Raw genomic sequence first — 26,426 nt, 5'->3', positions numbered from 1 at the left:
AGTTCACAGTTCAAACGGGTAAGGCCCCATCATGGAGATCGGTGGGAATGGGACAGAGACAGTGACGAGAATGGCCCGGCAGAGGAACCATACCAGGGAGACGCCGAGGAGTCAGAGACAGAAAAAGACAACGCAACCCCTGCCAGAGACTGGTCGACACCGTGCGGGGCGAGATGTCCTCAGAGGAGTCGCATCAAACCGCTCCGCCTGATTGAAAAAATGGGGTAAGGAGATGAGAGTACCCCTCATGTCAAAAAGGGGGGAGATGTCAGCCCGCCCGCATCGTTGTGTGGGGGGCCGGCCGCCGTTGCGGCCGTAACGTGATGACGTCCCGGACGTGAGGTCAGGGGAAGGGGAGGGGCGGGACGGGAGTTCGGCAGTTGCCGCCGCGGTTAATAAAGAAAAGGTTGTACGCACCCCCGGCTCCCGCGTATCATTGCTGCAAGGCCTGCGCGCGCTCAGCGCCCTACGCATGTGATAGTCTCCACAACCACCTGTCTACCCTCCTTGTTTTTAGAGAACAAAACTTTCACACTTAAAAAAATTTAAAGACCTAGAATGCAACGTGTGGTTGGCTACAAATTCAGGAATACTTGTAACTTTGTCAGACAGGTCATGGACATTGATCATCACTCTTAATCTCTGAGTGCAAGAGCATAGTCTTGATTTTGGGTGTCCAAATGTTGACCCCTCACCACTGACTATACTGGCTAGGGGTCATAGTGGCTGTAATCCCAAACATCTGGAGAGCCAAAGCTTGCAGGCCCATGTAGGACAGATCACCCACACGCAACATGGCCGCAGCGCCCGCAATCGGTCTAGTGTTCTTCCGTCAGCGAAGGCCCGCAGTATGAATCACGCGCACGCATGCGTGGATCACTTGTTTCTCAGTTGCACCGCACGCGCGTTTGTTTCCTAGCTGGGCGTGGGCGTGCGAACTTGGCAGTCAGCGGGAGGTAGCCGCGCGCAGGTCTTTCCATTGGCGCGGGCGTGGAGCGCATGCGCAGTGATGCTCCGCCGCCCCCTAGCGGGCGCAGATGTTCAGGCTTGTCCACGGGCGGCGGCGGCGGCGGCTGTTGCTCCGAGCAGCAGCGGGCGCAGGATGGAGCCCGGAGGCGGGGGCAGGCCGGGCCCTGCCCGGGAGCTGTGCCGCAGCTTCAGCCACTACAACAAGTACCGGGGCCTCCTGCAGCAGAGCCTCCGGGACACCAAGGCCTTCTTCAGGGAGGTGCAGCACACCTACTGCCGCGGGGGCCCCGAGGGGGGCGCGGGCGCAGGTGAGAGGGGCGGCAGGCCGGGCAGGGGGCTCGGAGCCGGCTCTATGGGGGTGCAGCGCGCCTGCTGTAGTTACTCTAGTGCTGGGGGGCTCCAGTCCGGGGGGGGGGGATATCCTGGTGCCGAGGGGTGTGGACAGCTCGTGGGGGGGGGGTCTAATGCCATATGATGCGTGTGAGGGTGGGGAGATCTGGCCAGGGCGTGAGCGGGGTTGGGGGCATGCCACCATCTTCATCAGGACCGTGCAGGGCACATTCCCGGCCTTTGGGAGGGCGGCTGGTGTGCATCGGGGCTCATGGGTGGGGCAGGCAACAGCTGGACGCACATGTCACATGTTGGGGCTGAAGACCCGTAGTATTGGCTGCAAGTATGGCCCTGGGGGGCAGTGCGCCTACTGCTGAGCGCTGGGCTTGTGGAATGGTAGGTGCAGTGGCCGAAGTACACAATGGCTCCTGGGAGGTGCAGTGCACCTACTGATGAGGGTGGGCTTGTGCAGTGGCTGTCCTACTGATGAGGGTGGGCTTGTGCAGTGGCTAAGGTACACAATGGCTCATGGGATGTGCAGTGGCTGTCCTACTGATGAGGGTGGGCTTGTGCAGTGGCTGTCCTACTGATGAGGGTGGGCTTGTGCAGTGGCTGTCCTACTGATGAGGGTGGGCTTGTGCAGTGGCTAAGGTACCCAATGGCTCCTGCGAGGTGCAGTGCACCTACTGCTGAGGATTTGGGAATGGTCGGTCGGGTGGCTGAAAGACACAATGGCTCCTGGGAGGTGCATTGCACTTACTGCTGAGGGTTGGGGTTCTGGAATGGAAGGTGGGGTGGCCGAAGTACACAATGGCTCCTGTTTTTTTTTGGGGGGGGGGGCAGTGCACCCATTGCTGAGGGTTGGATGGGAGGCGGGTGGTTGAAGTACACACTGCCTCCTGGGAGGTGCAGCGCATCTTGTGCTGTATGGAGCTTTGGAGGGCTGGAGCTGAAGTACGCACTCGCTCTTGGGAGGTGGAGTGCTCATACTGGTGAGGGTTTGGTTTGGAGAATGGTCAACAGGGGTGACTGAAGCCACCAATGGCTGCTGAGAGGTTCTGCAGCACACATTGATGGGGTTGGGGTATGTTAGTAGGGGCATGGTTGCCAAACACAATGTCTCCTCTGAGGTGCCGTACACTATTGGGCGGGGTTGGAATTTGTACAGAAGGGCTCATTCAGGGAGATGCAGCACATCTGGTGTAGCCAGTGGAGGGGCGGGGGCGGAATGGTAGTATCAAGGGCTGAAAACTTGTATAGGGCAGAGGCACTTGCTGAAGCGTTTGATCTGGGGGTGGACAGCTCTTTGAGTGGTGCAATACATGCAAGGTGTTTTAAGACACATTTTGCCATTCCAGAACCTCACCCCATTGCCAAAGCTGCACTTCAAGGGGTGTGTGTTTAGCATGTACATGCTTTTCTTTTCCCGACATGTCCCGCCAAACTCGAGCAGTGGGTATGGGCAAACATTAATATCCCTTTTGTAGTTTAGGTTTTAGAGTGCCACAGCGCTTGGAAGCCAGTGTGAATGTTGTGGGTTTGAATTTCTAGTTGCTTCCGTTGACCTAGATGTCAAAGCTTCCATGCAAGAATATCTAGCAGTGGTTCAAAGATCGTATAGTATTGTGCATTAGCCTGTTGCATTTCACATCTGGAGAGGGAGAGAGATTATATTATATATCGGTTTGTACTGTGCATAAAGCTCATCGAAGCAAAGGGCCCACTCGTGATTGGAGTTTTTTTTTACACTTCTCATTCACCCGATATATTTTCCTTGTCCTATTGTGTCACCTATGTTCGTGCCATCATACAAGCAGTAGAGACCTCAACTTGAGCAAACTATCTGTGCCAAGTCACATTTGAGGTAAATCATGGAAGGAGGTTGGGGGGGGGACTCGCTAGAGTGCAGGGTGTCCAAGGTTTGAAATCAGGAATTGGCCAGCACTACCTACTTCTGGGGAATGAGGCACTATTGTCAGACGCCCACACACTACTATCCTTAAGGGAACTGCTAGTGTAGTTCAGAGTTTATAGTTGCAAAAGTTTCATAAAGATCAGTAGTCCATACTTAAGTTACTCTGAGGTTTTTGAGTTCCAAAAAAATCGTTTAATAGATAAGAGGCAAGTAGCATCCTCATCAATTAGGGCTCAATTGCCAATGCATTTCGGATATAAACTCCTTTGTCAGGGCTGAGCATTCTATGCATAAAATGTATACAGTCGAAATATAATTCATCATCCTATCCAAAGTTCAACCAACTTGAATTGCGATGGTAGACGATGTACAATAAATGCGTTGAACTTTGGTTATGTTGATTTGCATTTGTGCATAGAATGCCGAGGACGCGATTTGCCTCTTCTCTACTATTCAACTTTTTTTGGAACAACTACATCGAGTAACTTACGTATGGACTACTGAACTTTGTGAAACTTTTGCAACTATACACTCTGAACTATACTAGCAGCTCCACTTGAGGAGAGCAGTGAGTGTCTGGTAACCTGAATAGTTTTGCTCTATTTGTCTTCTTGATCCTGGTGTCATTGGATCTTTTTACCAGACAGCTCCTCAATACTCATCACGTGTAGCTCAGACATTTTATTAACTAATCTTTTCATATTTTGGTTATTCTTGTTGTGCTCACCTTAACTCTCCACAGCTATTGTACATTGTGCCACAAACTTAACTCCCACATGTAATGTGGACTATGGCTTGCCTATAGCCTTTAAAGTTAAAACTCAGGTATACTGCTACTCAAGCACGCAATGTCTCATAGGAATGTTTGTTTGGCTCTGGTTGACCTATTAGCGGCCTTCTATCTGCCACCCCTCTGATGATATTGCCCCCTTGGTTGGGTTGATGGGAATTGTAGTCTAAAACCTCTGGGCAGTTAAACGTAGCAGCAGTTAGTGTGAAACTAGGCTCTTCTAGGCTACAAGCAAGGAATGCAGAAAGAGTGTGGGAATGCAGAAAGAGTGTGGGAATGCAGAAAGAGTGTGGGAATGCAGAAAGAGTGTGGGAATGCAGAAAGAGTGTGGGAATGCAGAAAGAGTGTGGGAATGCAGAAAGAGTGTGGGAATGCAGAAAGAGTGTGGGAATGCAGAAAGAGTGTGGGAATGCAGAAAGAGTGTGGGAATGCAGAAAGAGTGTGGGAATGCAGAAAGAGTGTGGGAATGCAGAAAGAGTGTGGGAATGCAGAAAGAGTGTGGGAATGCAGAAAGAGTGTGGGAATGCAGAAAGAGTGTGGGAATGCAGAAAGAGTGTGTATCATGTTCCAATCGTGCTGTCTCTGGAAAAAAGCGCCAGCCCAAGATCCCTTGCTGCCTTCCCTAAGTAAAACTGGTTTTCAAAGAAGGATTTCTTTGAACACCTGAATCTACCGGATCCCCCTCTGATTTTAACGTGGCCATCCCACCCTGCAATTGGTCCTTGGTTATGCCATCCAGATCTGACACAGAAAAGACTTGTTTGCATAGTCTGTCGTCGTTCATGCCAAGTACCCCACTAACCCTTGAAATAAACCCCCGCCCCCGCTCTGACTAAAACGGCCACCTCACCCTCGCAAATTATAGAGGTGCACGCAGCGTCCAATAATATGGTGATGTAAATGCTTGGGCCTTCTTGTGGAAGGTCGTAGTTAACAGTGTAGGAAGGGTTGCCGGGATTGTCTTATATGTGACTTTAAGAAAGTCCTTTGGGGGAGCCGCGGTCTAGCCTGGATCTCGTAGTCTTTTCTGTTATCCATTCGCAATATAATCTAAACGCAATGCCGCTCCTCCTCCTATACGCCCCGCACCCCTCCTCCTGTTTGGCTTCGTTTATGACTTGTGGACTTTGTGCCCATCTTTGTCTGAGATGACCTCGTTGCTTGCCATATAAACCCCTCCCATTTTAACTGGATCAACTAGTGTTGCTGTGTCAACATTGTCGAATAATGGGCTCTGCCCGAGCAGTGCATGAGGCCGGTCCCTGAGCAGTGCAGTGTGTCTAGCTTTAGTTGTAACCTGTTTGTAACGCCCTAACCTAATGATATCGGGCGTTTGTAGAGTAGTAAGTGGTGAAAAACGGATCGTTGCCGTTATCAACTCGGCCTCGCGCACCCCCGGGTTCTCTTCCTTTACACTGTTTAATGTTCCTATTCGTGTTTGCTCCGAAACGTGCGCTGTTTATAGCTCTTGTTTGATCATCTTCTAATTGGTATAGACTGGCGTGTCGCTCTCCCCACCGGTTTCGTGGCTGTCGTGTGGATCTGCTGCCTGGGATTGTTGGGCCTGTGCTGTGGCATGTAATATGGAGAGCCCCTATAGCGAACTGATGTAACCCTGTCTCGCTTATTAAAATATAAAATAACCTTTAGGACCTCTGCTCGCATATATGAAACTAGTCCTTGATACGTTATGTGGTCGAGCCCGAAACTCGCTACTCTTACTTGCAACTGTGTTTGTGTGGTTCCTTTAAAAAAATAATAATAATAATAATTCTCTTCCCATTAATCACCATGACTGGAATGTTTTTGTTGGCCTCTCCGCCAGAAAACCTCGACCTCCATTTCTGGTCCTTGTGAAGTTGAACTGCTCCTGGAACCCGTCCAGTGCTGTACTGGGGGGAAAATCCCCGTGTTCTCTGTTGCGATATAAGGAGGGAATTTCCACGTGTGTGTACATCTAATCGTGTACTGGATGCAGCATGTGATTACGAGACCTCTGCAGCTGTTAATTGTTCTCCAGTCCCTTTTAGTTGGTCCGTCGTCTGATTTGGAGAATGTGAATGTTTGATAGTTGTGCTGGGACTGGAGGTGTCCATGGTGATTGCATGGGTTTGGAGGGGTTGTGTGATGGAGTGTAAAGGCACAGGTGTTCTTTGTTGACATGAAGGTCAGCATCCTGTGCTGGCCTTTGTCATCAGTTAGTTCTCAAACCCCAGTGAAGTCTGCTTGGCAAAGCGCAGTGGCTGACACTAGTGGTGGCGCCTACCTTAGAGGGAAGGGCGCAAAAAAAATGGGTGCGTAGTTTGGGCTCTACCGCTGAGAATAATGGGTGGACGCTTTGTGCTCTGTTGTGTTTGTGGTGGTGTTCAGGTTGTGCTTGCCTCTTCTGCATTACTACGTCCTGTGTAATATTGCTTTGTTATTCGCCAGTACCGATGTCGCAACTCTAGTGTGTTCTTGGATCAGTGAATTGAGTGCCCATGGGGTCCTCTCTATTGAAAGTAACTGGAACCAGTACTAAATGTGCCATTTGGTGTTCTAGTAAGTAGTAGCATGCTGTGCGTGCTGTGGAGCGTACACGTGAGATAAAACGGTGGGGGTTATAACGTGGCTTGGGGTGTCCCCCACAGGAAGGTGTAATGCAGGGAGTAATGTCCATCCCTCACAGCAAGATGTGATGCGGGGATACAGGTAGTCCATCCCTCACAGCAAGATGTGATGCGGGGGTACTGGTAGTCCATCCCTCACAGCAAGGTGTGATGCGGGGGTACTGGTAGTCCATCCCTCACAGCAAGGTGTGATGCGGGGATACAGGTAGTCCATCCCTCACAGCAAGGTGTGATGCGGGGGTACTGGTAGTCCATCCCTCACAGCAAGGTGTGATGCGGGGGTACTGGTAGTCCATCCCTCACAGCAAGATGTGATGCGGGGGTACTGGTAGTCCATCCCTCACAGCAAGGTGTGATGCGGGGGTACTGGTAGTCCATCCCTCACAGCAAGGTGTGATGCGGGGATACAGGTAGTCCATCCCTCACAGCAAGGTGTGATGCGGGGGTACTGGTAGTCCATCCCTCACAGCAAGGTGTGATGCGGGGGTACTGGTAGTCCATCCCTCACAGCAGGGAGTAATGCAGGGATACAGGTAGTCCATCCCTCACAGCAAGGTGTGATGCGGGGGTACTGGTAGCCCATCCCTCACAGCAAGGTGTGATGCGGGGGTACTGGTAGTCCATCCCTCACAGCAAGGTGTGATGCGGGGGTACTGGTAGCCCATCCCTCACAGCAAGGTGTGATGCGGGGGTACTGGTAGCCCATCCCTCACAGCAAGGTGTGATGCGGGGGTACTGGTAGTCCATCCCTCACAGCAAGGTGTGATGCGGGGGTACTGGTAGTCCATCCCTCACAGCAGGGAGTAATGCAGGTATACAGGTAGTCCATCCCTCACAGCAAGGTGTGATGCGGGGGTACTGGCAGTCCATCCCTCACAGCAAGGTGTGATGCGGGCAGTCCATCCCTCACAGCAAGGTGTGATGCGGGGGTACTGGTAGTCCATCCCTCACAGCAAGGTGTGATGCGGGGGTACTGGTAGTCCGTCCCTCACAGCAAGGTGTGATGCGGGGGTACTGGTAGTCCATCCCTCACAGCAAGGTGTGATGCTGGGATACTGGTAGTCCATCCCTCACAGCAAGGTGTGATGCGGGGGTACTGGTAGCCCATCCCTCACAGCAAGGTGTGATGCGGCGGTACTGGTAGTCCATCCCTCACAGCAAGGTGTGATGCGGGGGTACTGGTAGTCTATCCCTCACAGCAAGGTGTGATGCGGGGGTACTGGTAGTCTATCCCTCACAGCAAGGTGTGATGCGGGGGTACTGGTAGTCCATCCCGTAGGGTGCGGGGGTACTGGTAGCCTATGTGGCACCAGTGTTGCCTGAAGAATAAGAGCCTTCCCGAGCTGCAATAGTGTTGGCGCGGACCTCATTGCCATAGCAAGAGGAGGTGGACTTCCTGTGTTTGATTTTTTTAGTTTTGCCTATTAGCTGGGTCTTACGCCACGCCACCTGTAAGCTGAGCGCAAGTACAGATGGGGCGACATGACATATGGGAAGGGACACAAAGCTTGTGGGTGTTTGGTTATTTACCCACCCATGTCTTTCTGTGGCCATGCTAATCCTTATGGCCGTTCCTGCCCCCCCAAAACACATCCTCATGGGAACTCTTTGAGCTCGCTTTAATCAAGGCTGACCATTCAACTTTGCACTCGGGGTGCCTGCCAGTGTGTTCTCATTGCTGCCTTCTCAGAGTTAATTACTTAATTGTAGCAGTAAAAGCACTACTTGTGTAATATAGATGTCTTAACCAGGTCTACCTTCAGCCACTCGATTTATAAGCACTATGCGTATCCTTAACAGTAAGTTCTGTTTAAAACAAGAATTGGCAAAGCCAGCGGTTTTGGCTTTTGTATGTATCTGGCTTTTGCCAGACAGAGCCATTAGATGCCCAGGTACTGGCACCAATTTTTCACCTGCTACCACCAGTAGTAGCCAGTTACTACCACAACAGCACTGCCGGGCAAGTGATTTTTCCATGCATAAGGAAAAGCCCCAACTGTTGGCACTGCCATTTCTTGTTTTCTCCTTGGTGTCGGTTTGTCTGAAGCCTAGCAATGTCCTGGCTCCTGGAGGAGCGCCACCCTCCTGAGCTGCAGAATTTTGCAGCTAGATGGACAGTGGTTGCCCCCTACAGCAAAGCCAGCCGGAGTATTCTGGTTTGAAACCAGTGCAGCTCCATTGAGATGGGGGCATATTACCTGTACTGGGCTGCCACAAATGGGCCCTGGTTTGTCACAGGATCGCTGGTGCAGAGGAAGTGTACCCCATCCGTGTTTTGATGACGAAGGCCTGGACTGAAAGGATGTTTCTTCTTCCAGAGTTTGGTTCTGTTGGTAACAGGTGGTTTGGGCCCTTTTGTTGCTCTGTTCTCAGAGCGCTGTCTACTGAACTGGTGTAATTTGGGAGTATGGGCCAGGTGCTGAAGCTGCCAAGCCGATTAGATGGGTGACCCCAGTGGAGCCAGTTCAGTCTTTGTGTGGTTTAGCTGCAGGTGTACCCTTTGTCACCCAGGTTTAGATGGCCTCAAAGCATTGTCTGCGTCATGAGATGTATTAGTAGTGAGATGACCGCATCCTGAACAAGTGATCCCTAGATGTTGGATGGAACTATGAATAGAAGAAGCAGGGGTCAGAATTTCAAATTACAAGCTACTAGCCATTCAAAAAGCCACTCATCACCTCGATGCTAACATACACACCGTTTCTTACTCGCCAAGAATCAATCGCTAGCTAGTGGCGAGTGCCAGTTGGCACCCTGGAAGAAGGATGGACTCAAGCAAACTGACTGAAATTATCCTAAGCAGGTAATTATGTATAATGTGGGGTTCTTTCAGTGACCTTGTCGCTGCCTGAAGCATCTGTCACAAGCATCCACCCTCGGCAAAGGGCAGAGGCCTCTGTACCCTGCAGCCCCACCCCCCAAACCCGGCAGAGGCGCCCACCAGTCCCGCAGGTATCGCTGCAGGGTGTATTTAGTTCGCCTAAGCCGTGAAGCAACTTGAGGTGAAGTTTGCAAGGTTAAATATCTATATTCTTTAACTTGAAAGTAACCTCTGCCCCTTTAGGCACAACTCGATAACTTGCTGTCACCCACATGAGTCATGGAGGCCACCAATGCACAGGGCAGTCACTCCCTGACCAGCCATGTCATCCTCTATGTAAGGTCGACCTTTGGCAGTCTGGTGTCAATGTTTCTGTCGTTTCTTTCCTGGTTGCTGCACTTGGTTGCACGCTAGTTGTATTTAGTGCTCCTGTTTGATGGGCTGGCAATAAAAGGCAGTGCATGCCGGTTTATAGTCATAATGTCGAAAAAAAAATGTCGACAGACAAAAATGTCGAAAAAAAATGTCGAAAATAATGTCGTCGACATCCTATACTTATAATGTAAAAAGTCATTTTTTCGAAAAAAAATGTCGACATTTTTTTTTTGACATTATGACTATAAACCCTTAAAACTATCAACACCTCACCCACCACCCTCCCACCCCTCATATGCAACACATTCTATTTATATATTTATTTATTTATTCAATAAATAAATAACCAAAAAAAGGATCATTTACTATGGAGGGGGTCCCCCCCAACCTCCCCTCACCCAACACCCCCCTGCCACCCCCCCACTCCCCCCAACCACCCTTTCACCCCTCATACTCAACACATACCAATTATATATTTATTTATTTATTCAATAAATAAATAACCAAAAAAATGATTTACTATGGGGGGGCTTTCACCCCTCATACTCAACACATAACAATTATATATTTATTTATTTAGTCAATAATTAAATAAATAAAAATAGTATCATTTACTATGGGGGGGGTCCCCCCCCAACCGCCCTCACCCAACACCCCCCAACCACCCCTCATACTCAACACATCATATATATATATATATATATATATATATATATATATATATATATATTTATTCATACAATAAATTCAAAATTTCGAAAAAATATCGAAAAATGTTGACATTATTTTTTTTGACATTTATTTTTCGAAATTTTGACTGTTGACATTATGACTGCACACCGCATGAAATCTAGTGGCACCCATTTGCTTTTAGGGTTTCCTATGCCACACTGTTGGGGCGCTTTTTAAGAATCTCCTTGTGACTGCCCAGGCTCCTGTTTGCATCAAGAGGTGCCAGTGTCCTCTTCTTATAGGGCATGTGTTCTAATGCCAGCACCCTGATATCAATTCGTGTTGCCTCGTGTGGTTTTGCGGCCTCATCTACGATTCTTTTCCACCCTAAAATCTTGTTCCCAAACCCGTACATTCCGCTGTAAACCTAGATGCTTGGAAAACAATTTCAGAAAATTGCTTAATTCCCCCAGTTGTGTCCGTGTATTAGAGCAGGGTGCTGCTGCTGCGTTTTAGAAAGAACAAAATGCAATTTTTTTTGGTGTGGGGGAGGGGTGTTGTGAATGGTGAATGAGTTTCATATAAACTGAAGCCATATATCTGGGTTTACGTTCTTTAGCTTGTGGACTTTCGTCCTATTTAGTGGGGCTGCGTGGGGTGCTTTGCATCTCCAGAACTGCAAATCCAGGGGCATGGAATACAGGTTACAAATACCTGGTGCCTTGTCTCTACCGGACAGGCTTTTGCATTAAATGCTAATGACTGGCTCTAGTCTTTGGAACCTGTCAGCAAAAGTACCCAAAGATTCCTCGAATGGCTGCAATAGCCACCTGTTGAAGGGAGTGCATTCTGTAGCGTATCTGTAGGCATCCATCAGTGCTTAGTGATCAATGCTCAATGTTTGGTTCGAAGATTGGAATGCTTCTCATTGGATCCTGTATTCCCATCGAGAAACCCAATTTTGGCCATTCACTAACTTGTGGAAGTTGGTGATATAAAATCTGTGTACTGTCCTTGACTGTGCTTTGTACTAGGACTTCCTGCCCCCTGGGCTTTCCATGTTCTGCCTTCCTGGCACTGCGGGGGTAACCTGTATAGGAATTCGCAGCAAGTGTTTGGTCGCATTGGCTTTGCTACTGCTGGTGGGTAGCGAATGCCTTGCTAGAAAGCAGCTGTGTTTTGGTAATACAAGCTGCTAGTTATAGGAAAATTGCATCCAAATGGCTTTCTTCGTTCCAGTTTAGTTGGGCAGCCCACTTTTTTCCCTACACCCCACCCTCTTAGAAGCCATTCGCTACATTTATTGAAACCAACATACGGCTATTTAAATTTCATAGAAATTAAAAAGCAAAGTGGGTAAACATGTGACATCCAACAATATGTGCACATAATTATTCTGCCACAACCAAACGTGGTGCACGGGGAAGCACTAGCATGCCGTCCTGCATACATGGGCGGCTCCGGCCCAGCTGTGCACCGGGGAGCTTGCTGACAAAGCGGCGTCGTTTTTTTGGCATGGATGAGGGAGCGTGGGTGTTCACATGGAGTTGTGAGTTTGAGCTGGAAGCCAATGGACTGGCCCAAATGAAGGGCTTTTGATGCTTAGCCTCTGCCCCGCCCCTCAGAATTAAGAGTACCGTGCAAAGGCTAAGCTTCGACGCCCGCCAGGGATGGGCGTGTGGGAATAGTTCTGCGGAGGCACTTGTGGTGCGTCATAACCTTTCGCTGCTGCCAAGACGCACTGGAAAAAGCAGTTTACTTGTGGTATGCAGCGAGCTTAATAACGGTTAATGCCTGAAGAGCTTTGTTGTGGAGACGCTGCGTGACTAGGGTGTCCTGCAGTCCACCTATCCGCTTGATTGCGGGCTAGTAAGGGGCTGCACGCACCTACAAAGGTGGCTTTCTTTTTCTCTCGTGTAGCATCAGCTTTGAATTCTGCCACCGCGACCCCAGGCTTCTGCAAGTGAAGAAAATCTCTAATCTGTTCTGGCCAATGGCACTTCTCGGAGGTTGTGAATCCGGTAATCTCTTCCTCGTGGTTCGCGACTGCTGTAGAAGCTCAACCATTTAAATCCCCAGACCTCGTGGCGCTGGCTGCGTAACCTGGCTCTCTCCAGCGATGCCTCCACGTCCTGGCTCATTTAGCAATTGGATTAGCAGAGCTCTGGTCATCGAGGTGGTGTGGCGCGCCAGTGGCCATGGTGCCCCTGGAGAGCATGAGGCCTGGTTTTGGAGCTCATATTTGACTCTGTATTGTCATTCAGATAAGCTTGCAGTTATCTGCATGCTTCAGAAGTTGCCATTAGTAATTTTTTTTTGGGGGGGGCCCATGAGACAAAAGGGGCTCGTGGAAGCTAAAGTGTCGTTTTCAGAACATTCATTTCAAATCTAACCACTTTATAGTGGCGGGATCTGCATTCTTTAGCTCTCCAGATATTTTGGCCTACACACCCCACAATTATTGCACAGCAAAGACACAGCGCAAAATATGCGCTCTCCACAAGCCATTGGCTAGTGATATTTGACTCTTGGCAAATAAGAAATCCTGTGCTATATGCATGTATAGATTTGAGGTGGCAAGTAACTTTTTGTCTTTTTTCTGGCTACTGACTTGCAGCTTCAATGTTTCTCCTATGTGGGAGTCATAGTCTAAAACCTTGTGAGAGTCGCAGGTTTCATGCTCCTGTTCTAGTGAAACCCAACTGGACGTGTATGAGGTCCCTCCTCGAGTGCAGTCATGCGACTCTCAAGCCACCGAGGTTCCTCGACTGTTTAGTTACTCCTAATATCTCCTTCCTGTATGCACCCCGCTGCAGCAGGTGACCATTGCACAGAAGACTTGGGTAAACTAGTGATGTTTCATCTACAGGCGTAACCTCTTGGGTAACTTGCTGTTTTCTGAGAGCGCATGTTGTTACTGCGTAACTAATGGGAACGTAGGATGTGAAGTGAACGGGTTGCTTCCTAGGGGATTATGGACTGGGTCCATCCTGGTTTCATAAGATTGGACATGACCAGGTATTGCACAATTCTTCTGCTTTGTATGTTTTGTCACTCGGCAGTATGAAGGCTAAACTGGTTTTACTGTTATGCGGCCTGAGTGGGTTGCCTACGCTTGTAGCTTCTGTCGTTTACCGCCCCTGCTTGTCCAACTTTTTTAACCTGATCTGAAGTCTGTTTTTCTGGAGTACACGTGCTGTGGTCATAGAATCGTTGCCTCTGCCCCATGCATGACCATCTTTCAATGGCTTACAGATTTTTGATACACAGTCTTGTTAAATGCACAGCCGTTGGCCTGTCTCCCAGCCCCTCTAGCACTGTTCCTTAAAGCCATATGTGCAGCTGCGAGTTTCAATGTGACTGCATAAGTTGTATTTTGTTGGCCCTGCATTAGTATTGGCCAAAATCCTTAACAAAGGGGCCATGGCTTTCCATAATGCAGTTTATAATTGGTCTTAATTGACCTCTGAAAGCTTAGTCACTTTTGTTTTGACCGTGCAATTGCTAGGACTTTACCGGCAGTGGGTTCTAGCCTTGGGTTCTTTTAGAAGCCGTAGGGTATGTACATTGTGTGGGGGTGCAGGAAGGCTGACAGCCAGCCTTGCCCTGGAGAGCAGTGTGAAGTAAATATCTGGAGCCCTGGCACCATGTATGGCTGGATGCAGGACTCCAGATAGATCTTGCGTTGGGGTATTTTACACCCTAACCCTTTTGAAGGATAATCTAATGTACAGTAAAAAAAGTTATAATTCTCTTAATGGGAGTATTTCATAGGGTGAAACCTAACTGGCAAAGTTCTTTCCTTCAGCGTTATGCTGCTAAAACTTAATTCCAAGTTAAAAAAACATTGGGAAAGGAAGTTCAGTTCTGGATCGGGAACATGCAATAGTCGGGCAGGGAGATGTAGTATCTATTCAACTCTGCAAGCCTTCTGGTAATCTCCGCTCTGCATCCTCAATTACCCTTGTGACTCCTCGCCCTCCCTTTCCTTCCTCTCGCTTCTGCCCTTTCTCTCTTGTTGCTCTAGCATGGAATCCTCTTCTCGCGGACATCTGAGAAACAGTCCACGTGGATTTGGTCAAAACCAAAATTAAAAGCCTACCTCCTCGCCTCAGTTAAGCTCTTAATCTGCCTGCTAGCTAACGCTTTCCCCTCGCCTCTAGCCTGCCTGTGCCCTCACTACTTCTGCCTCCAGTCTAGCACTTGTCCATCATGGTCACATCCCGGGCACAGCTGGCCGTACTGCCTACCTGACTTGAAAATGTCCAATGTTGGTTGTCCTTATCTCCACTTGCGTATTCCCCCCGGTTACTGTTCGATGTATTCCCCCCACAACAAAATGGTCAGAATTTTCCTCAAACTGCCCCATTGTAAGAAGCTTGCTACACACGTTAAACATGCCACCAGTTCAATTCAAGCAATCCATGAATATAAGATATAGATCATTACGCCCTCCCCTATCCATCCTGGTCACCATCAACTTTACTGGGATTGGAGCACATCAAAGCATCGGTGTGTAAAACCCCTTAATTTTAGTAGTGGTAGTATGTTGGAACTCGTTGTTGCATATTTTGGACACTGAAGTTTTTACTGAATTAGTTACACTATGTTTGAATGTACACACGCTAGAACCATACTGATTTGGTATCTGCTCCTTTTTTAATTTAGCTGCACTCGATATGATAGGTTATTTATAACATGCTTAGTACCCATGGGTTTCTAAGCGCGGACTCGGGGATCGAACCTGTGGTGCTCCATGTTGTCTCGCTTCCAAGGCATGCATGTTGCCCCTGAGCTATCCTCTCGAGACAAATTGAACGGAAATAGCTTTGCTACTCGTGAGCGTAGCTGCACTAGAACTGTACTGATTCAGGACCAAAGCAAACACTGGACAAGACAGAATGAAGAACCGACAAAACTACTAAACTCCCAGAGATCACTTGAAACCAACACCTATTTTCTTCTGCACACTCGCACCTCACATACTGCACACACCCAGAGGACTAGTGAAACAACCCACCAAAAAACTTGCAAACCTCACACCCCTCTCTGATCATACTAAAAATCCAATACCTGCAAAAAACACACTGGATTCCACCCTTACTGACACAACAAGCCCAGTGCACATAACAAAGCACACCCAGAAAGACGCCAGTTCCTGCTGGTTCTGCACACATCAAGAGATGAGCACAAATCCCATCACCCCTCTTTCCCTCACTAACCAACCCTACCCACTTTTGTTAGAGCCACGTGAGTGTCTGGAGACCATGCACATGGTAGTGCTGCGCCTTATAAATGAATGTAACACCAGGGATTGCATTCCTGGCATTTAATGGGAAGGCACAGATGTTCATAATCTCGATGGATTGACTGTGCTGGTAAGGTACCCACCTCGGTAGTGTTTTTCATCCTTCCCCTTTCTGTCGTGTCTGAACTCCATGTCAAATAACCGCCCACTTTACCCAATGAATCCAGTAGTGAGTCCAATTTAGCACCTGCACTAGCTTAGCATTTGTTGGAAGAGCCATGGGTTGGGGGAAATTAAAACTGAATTGCTAATCCCATTCAGTACTTTTTTTTTTTTTTTAATATGAGCGAACAAAGGTCCCCTACACATCTATCTGTAACAGCTTTTTGATAGTGACGTGGGGGTTGTTTTTTTAAAAAATATTTATTTTTAACTTTTTACTGCATCAAATAAACAGTGCTCCAACAGGGAGCCGCATAAAATTCCCATCAACTTTTCCCCTGCCCTTCTGCCCCCACCCCTCATGTCCACTGTAACTTTGGTTGCCTCCATCCTTTGTCTGAGTTGGGAGGAAAGCTTTCCACGTTGCCCTTGTGTTCCTTTATCCCACGGCCTCTCACTCTAGGGGCTCGGATTGTCCGAGTCTGAAGCTTCAGCGTTGTTCTTGTTCATCAGGTAAGTGATGTATGGCCCCCATATGTCGGGAGGGCGCGCATGCAAGGCAGCGTTCGAATAAATTCGGTGGCCATATCTTGGCAGTATGTTATATCCCTTTCCCAGTCTACAATCTTGGGGAGTGGGCCGCGACCCCACGACATAGCAATTCTTCTTCGTGCTAGCACCATGAGGAGTGCCGCCAACTTGCGTGTCGCTGGCTGTAGATATTTGGTGAGGCCGAGGAGCGGTCCCAGCGGTAAGGGGGTCATCTGCTCACCTATAATGTCGGATGTTATTTGTATAACGGAAGTCCAGAAGCGCTGGATGCCAGGACAGCCCCATGCCAAATGAAGAAAATCAGCGTTGGCAAATGCGCATCTCTCGCAATGGGCTGACGCTTCCGGGTGGTGTCTGTTTCCTGACTTGGGTGTAGTATGTTTGGTGCACAAAGTTAAAGTGTATTAGCTTATATCGAGAATTTAGCGCTACCTTTTGAGTCTGTCGAAGAATATAGGCCCAGTCTTCCTCATTAATCGGTTCTTGTATAGCCGATTCCCACTTTCGTTACACTTTAGGTTGAAGTTTCCGGGTGTCCCTTAACAAAGTTTTGTACAGAGCTGACACCAGTCTACCTTCACCTTGTGCTAATATTGTGCTATGTAACAGATCCCATGTAGGGGGTTGTTTAGGGAATGTGGGGAATAACCCCAGAAGGGTGTGGCACAGTCTAAAATAGAGAAAGACATCCAAGGATGTGTTCCCTCCCCTGTCTTTAGCCATTTGAGGGGTTAGAAAGGTGCCCTCTGGGAAGAGGTCTCCCAGCGATTATATCCCTATTTTATCTATCCATATCAGGAATACTCTTTCTTTCGTGAGGGGGATGCCGGGGATGAATTTTATTGGTAGCAGGGGGGAAAATCGTATAGCCACTCCGTATTCGCTAGCGATCTTCTTCCATATCTCATATGTGGATAGGACTGTGTTCAGCGTTTTATGCGGCACGGGAATGTGGCTTATTATGACTGCAGCTAACAGGTCGGGGGAAGCTAGGGCCCGTTCCACTTGCACATGTGGTCTGATGTAGTGGGTTGAGTACCAGTGGCTTAGGAATTGGGCTTGGGCCGCCCAGTAGTATTTCTCTATCGGGGAGAGCCAAGCCTCCGCTTGATATTGGTAATGTAAGTGTGTTGTACGCTACCCGTGCTGGTGTCCCCGCCCATAGTAACTCTAGGATCAAGCTCTTGATTTTTGATAAGAAGGATTTGGGGAGGAGTAGCGGGATATTCGTAAAGAGATACAGAAGTTTAGGGAGAATAACCATTTCTGTTAGTGAGGTCCTGCCCCACAGCGTTAGTGGTAGAGATTTCCATCTCTGGATATGTTCTTGTAAAAGCTGCAGTGTAGTTACATAATTGTCTCTAAATATCTCGTGATGGCTTCGTGACATATTGATCCCCAAATAGCGCACCTTCGAGTTTTCCCATTTAAACCCGTGGTCGTCTGCAAACTCTGAAGTGCAAGGGGTCGGGGGAACACTATCCATTTGGAGTGGTTGGTTTTAAGGCCTGACATTAACCCGAATTTTATCACCTCTCGCATTACAGGGTTGAGATTGGTTTGGGGGTCACTGACGAACAGCATGACGTTGTCCGCATATAAAGAGACGATTAGTCTGTGAGGACCCAGCTTTAACCCTCGACATAGCTGCTCGGCTCTCAGCCTTGAGGCCAGGGGTTCCATCACCAGGGCAAAGATAAGGGCCGAGAGTGGGCAACCCTGTCTCGTTCCGCGCTCCAGTGTGATCCCTGTGGATCTGGTGTTCCCTAGTGTGATGTATGAGCGTGGTTCGTTATATAACAGAGCTACTAGTTTCAGGAAGAAGTTACCCAGACCCATCTGCCTTAGTGTTGCGAACATGAAGGGCCACTCTACTGAATCAAACGCCTTCTCGGCATCTAATAGAACTGCTATTGCCTGTTGCGTCGGGTCCAAGGCCTCAATGACGCCAAATAGTCTCCTGATGTCGTAAGTTGTACTACGCCCCGGGATGAACCCGGCTTCGTCGCCCAGCACCAGTGCCGGCATCAAGGGAAGTAATCTGGTCGCCAGAATTTTAGCTAGGATTTTGTTGTCTAAGTTAATTAGTGAGATCGGCCTGTACGAAGCGCAATTTTCTGTAGGTTTGCCAGCTTTGTGCAACATCATTACGTTAGCCTCACACATCGTGGGAGGGAGTTTCCCTCGCTCCACTGCCTCCTCATAGACTTGAAGAAGAAGGGGGGGCCACCATTTCCACGTGTGCTTTATAGAACTCACCATTGAGTCCATCAGGTCCGGGGGCTTTGGTGTTAGGCAAAGATTTGATTGCTGCTTGAATTTCTTCGAGTGATATGGGCGCGTTCAAGGGTTCGCGCAGGTCTTGGCTCACCCAATATTGTTCCGTGTCATTGAGGTACTCTTGTATCGCGTTGGGATCCGAAGCTCCTTTTGAGCTATACAGGTTTTGATAGAATTCTCGGAATACGTTGGAGATCTCCTCTTCTGTGTAAACCTTCTGACCTTGCGCATCCGCGATATATTCAATGCGGGATGGGGCTTTATCTATCTTTAGTAGCCGGGCCAGCAGTGCACCTGGTTTTTGCCCCTCTCCGTACTGTCTGATCTGTTGCCTGCGACCCAGGAATTTCAATTCCCGGTCTGCTGTCTCCCAGAACCCCAAAAGTTCTTCTTTGAGCTCGGCTTAAGTGTGTGGATCTGGGGCATTGGAGAGTTTGTGCTCTAGTTCCTTCAAACGAAGCTCTTTACTGAATAATTCCCACCGGATCAATTTCAATAAGCTATTTTCTTTAGCCAGGCAAATTCCTCGTACATAGCACTTGAGCGTTTCCCAGATGGTACACGCTGAGTCGACTGGGTCTTGGTTGATGTCCAGGAAGGAGACTATCTCTTGTCGCAGTTCTGCTGCAAATATTTTGTCTGAGAGTGAACCGGGTTTGAACCGCCAATTGAGGCCAGGCACTGCGACGCCCGCCAGGGTAACCTCTAGTACAACCATCTAATGGTCGGAGTAAGACCTTGGTAGGATATGGCACGCTCCCCATTTGAATGGGCTATGGGAGGAAGCCAGGATATAATCGATTCTGGAACTGGTGTTGTGCACGGCTGATCGGAAGGTGTAGTCCCTGCTGTCTCGGTTGTGTCTTCTCCACATATCAGATAGATTGAAGGTCTGACAAATCTCTCAAACCTGAGTACTGGCCTTGGGTGGGTTTCCCGATGTATTATGGGATTTGTCAAGCCTGGGATTGAGTGCAGTATTGAGGTCCGCACCCCACACCACAGTCGTCGCGTTGGTCGCGTCTAGATGGGACATTATCCAGTTGAAATTATCGGGTCCATCAGTGTTCGGTGCGTATGAGTTCACAATCACCACCTCTTTCCCGGCGATTATTCCTTTCACCATTAGGGCCCTCCCCTCAGTGTCTTTCTTTGACTCAATAAAGCTGAAATTAGTTCTCTTGTCGATCAGGATCGCGACACCTCTGGCGAATGAGGAGTAGGATGAGAAGTACCGATGGCATCCCCATGATCTGGCCCAATGTTGTTCCGACGAGGGCAGCAGATGAGTCTCTTGGAGTATCGCTATGTTAATTTTGTGTCTTCGAAGATATTGAAGAATTCTCCTAATTTTCGTAGGCTGGTTGCCGCCACGTATGTTCCAGGTGGCGATTGTCAACGTTGCCGACGCCATCTAGAGGGGTCAATGTAATCATGTCGAGCCGGGACTCGCGGGATTGACTGGAGTTGCTTTCCATAGAGGAACAGGGAGGACTTGACAGTTGTTAGGTATATAGTTCTTCGTGTGACTGTTGTGGAACGGGGGTATGCGGGTTGTGGCGGTTTTGCTGAACTAACTTCCCTCCCCTGCACGGGCAACCCCCAACAAGCCCGTGATGAACAATCTCATGTTAACAGTACAACTAGCATTGCTGTGCTCGGGGCGCAGGTGGCCCTCCAAGAGGAGGCTGGCTTCCTTCTTCGGATGCAATATTGATCTGTGGTGGTTGTTTCTGGTCAACCATGAAGTCTCGTGCCGCCGCTTTGGCTATCCTATGGGTAAATTTTACGGCAGGTTTCTTCTTGGTCTGTCGCCCCTTTGTGGTCTTCCGTTGAGAGTGGCGGGTCTACAGCCGGAGCGATCTAGGTAGTCGCTTGTCTCCTCTGGGGTGTTAAAAAACGGAGTCCTGCCCTCGTGTTGAATACAGAGTTTGGCCGGGAAGAGCATGGAATATTGAATCTGGTTCTCTTGTAACCTGCGCTTCACTGCTGTAAAAGATCTTCTTTGCACTTGGACAGCTTCGGAGAAGTCCGGGAAAAACTGGATCTTGTCGCCATCGTATTGGAGATCCCCTTTTTCCCCTCGCCGCCCGTAGAATAGCATCTCGATCCTTATAGTTGAGCAATCTCGCTATGATTGGGCGGGGATTTGCCCCGGGGATCGGTCTGGTGTTGGGAACACGAAGAGCTCTCTCCACGACAAACAGTTTGGACAGGATCTCTGTACCACAGAGGTCCATATATAACTTTTCAACGTAATCTTCCATTTTCGCGGTGAGTTGTTGTTCCCTAACTCCCACGATCCTGCTGTTGCGCCGAGAGCGGCCTTCCAAGTCCTCGTTCTTCGCGTTTACTGTTTTCATTTGCACCTCTAGGGAGGCCACTCTGGATGTTGGGGCCGCTGCACCATCGTCAAGGTCAGATACTCTCTGCTCGACTGTGTCCAGTCTGTCAGCGTGTTTGTCCAGCTGGTGCTGGAGTAGGTCGACTTTGGAGGAGAGTGCGTCGAGTTTGCTTCCTAAACCCCCAATCCCGGCCTTAAGTTCAAGGAGGATTTCCCTGATGTCGAACCCGTGGGCCTCCTCTTTATCCTGGGCTGCAACCTGGGTGGGAGACTGCGCTCTGCTGTTCGAGGAGGTTGCTTTGGTCGTGAAGCTACCCTCGAAGTTCAGCTTTTTTTGAGATCTGTCCGTTTTCCTCAAGGTGCTATTGGTGCCTGCGTTGCGGGAGCCAGGGGGCAGAGGGAGGCAGGTCAGGGATCCGGGGGCGCTCGGCTTGTTGTTTTTCCAGCGGTGTGACTTTCTGTAGGTCTTGCCGTTGGGCCGGTTCGGGCCGTTTGGCCACAGTCCGTGCTGTATATTATGCTTCCTCGAGTTCTGGCGGTGTTTCACGGGGGTGTCGGGGATTCACATGGGGTCTCTTTTGCGAATGAGTGCTTGTGAAGGCGGGGGGCGCCGGATTTGCCCGCCGATCCACCGTGGGCGTTATATACAGCTTGCTATCGGCTGAGCAGCGCGCCTGTAGGAGGCCCTGGGTCGCGTCACCCCGAATGTCTTTCCGTTATGTTTACTGTTCATGTGGGCCCAGACTCGTGGACCCCCGCGATCTTGCGCTTTCTCGTAAACTGAATGTCACTCGGGAGAGCCGGGGATCCACCTGGGACCTTTCACGCGTGCAAGGGTGCACGGGGCGCGCGTACCTGTTTCTCGGCGGTGTTCGGAGAATCCTCCGGCGCAGCCCGCTCGTGCGTGTTGGTTCTTCCAGGACTCTGCAGGATTTTCCTTCGTCTCGGCAGCTCCACGCCCGCCGACTCCTCGGGGGGGGCCAGTGCACCGACGGGGCCCAGCCGGCGCCGCCCGATCGACACCCTCGAGTCTCAGGCCCGCTCCGCTGCCAGCAGTCCTCCTCACACGGGCTCCTCTGCGCCTGGCCTGTGACTGTGCCTCGCTATACGGGGATAAGGGGGGGGGGGGGAGCTCTTCACCATCGAGGAATCGGGACTCGGCGTCCGAGGGTCGACGGATGAAATACCACGTTCTGCTCGGATTCGCCTTGGCTACAAACCGGAGGCGACTGCGGACAACTTGCACACCACAGATGCTTCGATTAGTCAGGATTTTAGGGGAGCTCCGCGGAGCTCACAGGGAGGCCGCCATCTTGGACGGCTCTCTAGCGCCCTCTGACGTGGGGGTTGTATAGTGGCGCTAGAAATCTGAGGGGGGAGTGGGGCCCACTACAACATGGGGACGGGGCAATTCTTCATCCACTTTGGTCTATATTTTTGTTAGTTTGGGTCTCTTCTCAAGAGTCCAAATTGGAGGTCATACAGGAGGGTGGCAGTGATCACTCCCGGTTGGAGTTGTCACATCCCTACTGTCTTTCCCTAGATGCCTGTGTGTTGCATAAGCAGAAGTTAATGGAAAGAAAGGGAAGAATCAGATTAATAAAATACGGGCCTGGAGGGTTGAAGTTAAATAGAGAACTAAAAGAAATGCCAGGTTCTACCCTAGCGGAACAGTGTCAGCCAATTGTATTTGGTCAACTGTTCCTCCCAAAATGCCATCCATGGGAATTGGGCAAAGGCATCTACACGGGTTCGAAGAATCGAGGTCTAAAAAACAAGCCGTAAGAAGGGATCTTCGTAGATTAAAATCGCTAGTTTGAACCAAGAGGAGTAGCTAAAAGAAGCAAAAAGTGTAAGAAATAACTAAGTACTTGTTGAAACCATAGGATGGCCGGTTGCAAAATGACAGGAGCTGATGTTAAAGCTTCTAGCAGAAACAAACTCCAAGCTTTTGGTTTGTCATGAGCCAGCCTGATTCACAATTGGACAGCTCCTTGTGCAACTTAGTCCCAGAACACACATGGGTAGAACACCTTTCCCGTATCTTTAGAAATCCCACAGAGGGAGAGACAATTATGCCACCAAATAGTGATTGGAAATTGGCCCTGAACCAAGAGGAAATTGCGGATATAATCCGCAGCTCCTCAGTGTTAGGAAAGATTTCTTAATTGTGGGTAATTTTCCTTCCATGTGGCAACCCCTAAACTTTTTGCTGTTGTGTTCACCATGATCTACACTTTGCCAGATAAGTGCAGCCTTCTGCCGCACTCCTCTGGGCTTTCACTCCATTCTTACGGGGAAACTGACATGCCCTTAAGACAGTCAGTACCGGGAAACGTTTTCCGTAGTTCTTTCATCATGTTGCAGCTTTCGCGCAACATGGCACAAGAGGGCACTGTAAGCTAAGTTACTGCTCTCTTGGGTCTCTAGTCTTCTACAGGCCCTAGACACTCTCTTTGGATTGAACGAACGGTGCAAGTGAATCACGGACGGGACTGGTGGCAGCGATCGTTTCTTTGTGTTTTGAGCTCCTTTTGGCTGTTTAAGCGCGTTTCTCGCGCTTAGCCCATAATGGTAGCCTGGCTTCCAAAATGGCCAGACCACGAGGCTCTTAGTCCTGTCCGCTGACCGTCTTGCCCCCTTCACCTTCCCCAGGTCGAGCCGACTCGGGGCCTTCCTTATTTGGTCATGTACTTTCCCGTGAAACAAAGATGCTTTCGCGGGCTTCTACAGGCCTCGTGTGTGCCTCCAGGATGTGGGCTGGGATGTCTGGTCCCAATACACACCCTGGGTGCCAGAGAGTCTAGTGTGTCGTGAATGCCTGGGACCACCGTGGTCTGTGATAGTGTCACGCCACATTGGAGACCGGGGTCCGCCGAGCCCGCTCGTCCCTTCACCTCCTGGCGAGTCTACCCTCGCTTCCGCGCTTGGGGGCTCGCCAGAGGGAGAGCGTTGGGTGTCGGGGCCGGAGGGCTACAGCGCATGCACAGAAGACCTCTGTCTCGGTTCCGCGCATGTGCCGTGCACTGGGCTCGAGCCCTAGGAAGGGCTTGCCTTCCAGGACTCGCTTTGGATACGCCGGCGCCCGGAGGTAAAGCGGATTGCGTTCCAAGCCTCACGGGCGCCGGCGACCCATAAAAGGAGCCGCAGTTCGAGGCAAGCCGCGTCTCAACGCGGTTTGCTTCGTTCTGCGAGCTTCCTACCTGGGCTGCCTGCCACTCACCTGAGCCCGCTTTGGGCTGCCTGCTACCTTACCTGAATTCCTTCCTGGGCTTGCAGTCTACCTTACCTGAGTTCCTCCCTGGGGCTGCCTGCTACCTTACCTGAATTTCTCCCTGGGCCAGCCAGCTTGCCTTACCTGAATTTCTCCCTGGGCCAGCCAGCTTGCCTTACCTGGGTTCTCCCTGGGCCAGCCAGCTTGCCTTACCTGGGTTCTCCCTGGGCCAGCCAGCTTACCTTACCTGGGTTCTCCCTGGGCCTGCCAGCTTACCATACTTGGGTTCCCCAGGCTCTGCCAGCAACTTACCAGAATAAACTCCGGATCTGCCGGCATACTTTTACCTGGACATCCCTGGGTCTGCCAGCATACACTGACCAAGGTCCCCAGCGATTGCTGCCCTAGAGTACCTTTCGGGCTCCTTCAGTTAGATCTCCTGCTCAGCCTTGGTTCCTTCCTTTCCTGTCTGGCCTTACCCTCTTCATCCGTTCCTGTGGACCAAGAATATACCTGCCACGCCGGAATCTTAGACCTCCGCTTCAGTTCACGTACTTTGGACTTTATTCCAACGGACTCCATCCCAGTCCGTGATCTGCAACAAGACCGTAGCCTCTCCTGCCTGTGCTTGCACAGTCCCGTCGTCACGTTAATCAGGAGAGTGCTTTCCATGACATTGGGAATCGGCCCATCCTCCACCCAGTATCAGTTTTTGGGTGGCGGAGAGGCTGGTCTCTCGTGCCACAAGCTCATCTTTCGACTGGATACAGACTGGCGACCTCGGCAAGATCAAAGACCAAGAAACCAGGTACGCAGCCCTCTCGTGCTTCCCAACTTGACAGATTGAGATGCCTGCCTTCAGACATGGAGGATTCGCAAGACCTGCGGAACGAGTTACAAGCACTCAGGGCTGAGATGGCCGCCATGCGTCGGGAGAATCAGACGCTACGTCAAATGATAACCCAAGGAGCAATGAGTACTTCACAGGCGGAGGGTTCTTTGGCTCATACAACACCAATCAAGTTTGATGGAGACCCTAGACGGGTGTGGAGTTTTGTAACCACTGCCGAATTCATTTTCTTTTCAGATCGCCTCATTTCAACAATGATAAGGCCAAGATCAGGTACATCTTGGGGAACCTAACTGGGAATGCCTTAGCCTGTGTAACTCCTTTTGTGGTTTCAAACAGTCCTATTTTGAATGACTTTGCAGCCTTTGAAAAGGCATTCCTGGAGGTGTTCCAAACGCCAAATCTGGCCTCTGCTGCACAGAATCAACCGATGGACTTCAAACAGGGAAGCGCCGACATCATAACCTATATCAGCCGCTTCCGACTATTAGCAACCGATTCTCAGTGGCCTGAGATCACGCAGAAGACCCTGTTTCGTCGAGGCTTGAGAGAGGAGTACAAGGACGAGTTACTCCATATCCCTGAACCAGAGAGTCTCCAACATATGATTGAACAGGTGCTCCGCATTGACCAGAGGCTAGCCGAGCGGAAAGCAGAAAGACGCCGGCTCGAAAGAAACAATCCCAGAATGACCAGTTTACCCGCCGGATCATTCGGTCCTACTGAATCAGGATCAGAGCCAATGCAGTTGGGAGCCATGTGAGGTCCATTGTCTGAGGAAGAAAAGAAACGGAGAAGAACATTACGCCTATCTCTTTATTGTGGAGCTGCCGGGCATTATCTGGGCACGTGTCCTTTACGACCACAGAAGAAGGCGGGAAACTGAAAGACCTGTCGTGTAATGGAAGGGCAGCAACAGGTCCTATTCCATCTTCAGACCTTTCCACATTTTGTTCTATACTTCTTCCCATGCAACCTGCGGTATTACAGGCCTTGAAAATCCGAATTAAGTTGCCTGATAAGAATCTGGAAGTGTTTGGGCTGTTGGACAGCGAAGCTTCTGGTAATTACATTGACAAGACTTTTGCTTCCAGTCACAAGATTCCACTCTTGTCTAGACTCACCGCCCTACCAGTAGAGGTCATTGACGGGACTCCTTTGTCCTCCGGGCCTGTCCGACAGTTTACTGTGGGTCTAATCCTCCAGATCGCCGGTCATTCTGAGGAACTCGCCTTGGATGTTATCAAGTCTCCTACCTATAAGGTGGTCCTGGGGTTACCTTGGCTACAACACCA

At 49.9% G+C, this 26,426-nt stretch overlaps 1 protein-coding gene across 1 annotated transcript in view; it reads left to right on the top strand.

The window, feature by feature from the left end:
* Positions 1 to 935: 935 nt before the first annotated feature.
* Positions 936 to 26,426, top strand: part of DSTYK (dual serine/threonine and tyrosine protein kinase) — a 307,229-nt gene continuing 281,738 nt past the window's right edge. Inside the window, exon 1 of the mRNA XM_069633139.1 lies at positions 936 to 1,277. Within this exon, the coding sequence (XP_069489240.1) occupies positions 1,010 to 1,277 (268 nt within the window). The 5' untranslated portion in view covers positions 936 to 1,009. The remainder of the gene's footprint in view (positions 1,278 to 26,426) is intronic.

Source organism: Ambystoma mexicanum, chromosome 13 (assembly GCF_040938575.1).
Source record: "Ambystoma mexicanum isolate Mex_15411 chromosome 13, UKY_AmexF1_1, whole genome shotgun sequence".
Classification (NCBI taxonomy): Eukaryota; Metazoa; Chordata; class Amphibia; order Caudata; family Ambystomatidae; genus Ambystoma; species Ambystoma mexicanum.
Note: the sequence above shows the minus strand (reverse complement) of the source record. Positions and strands in the feature narration are given on the sequence as shown.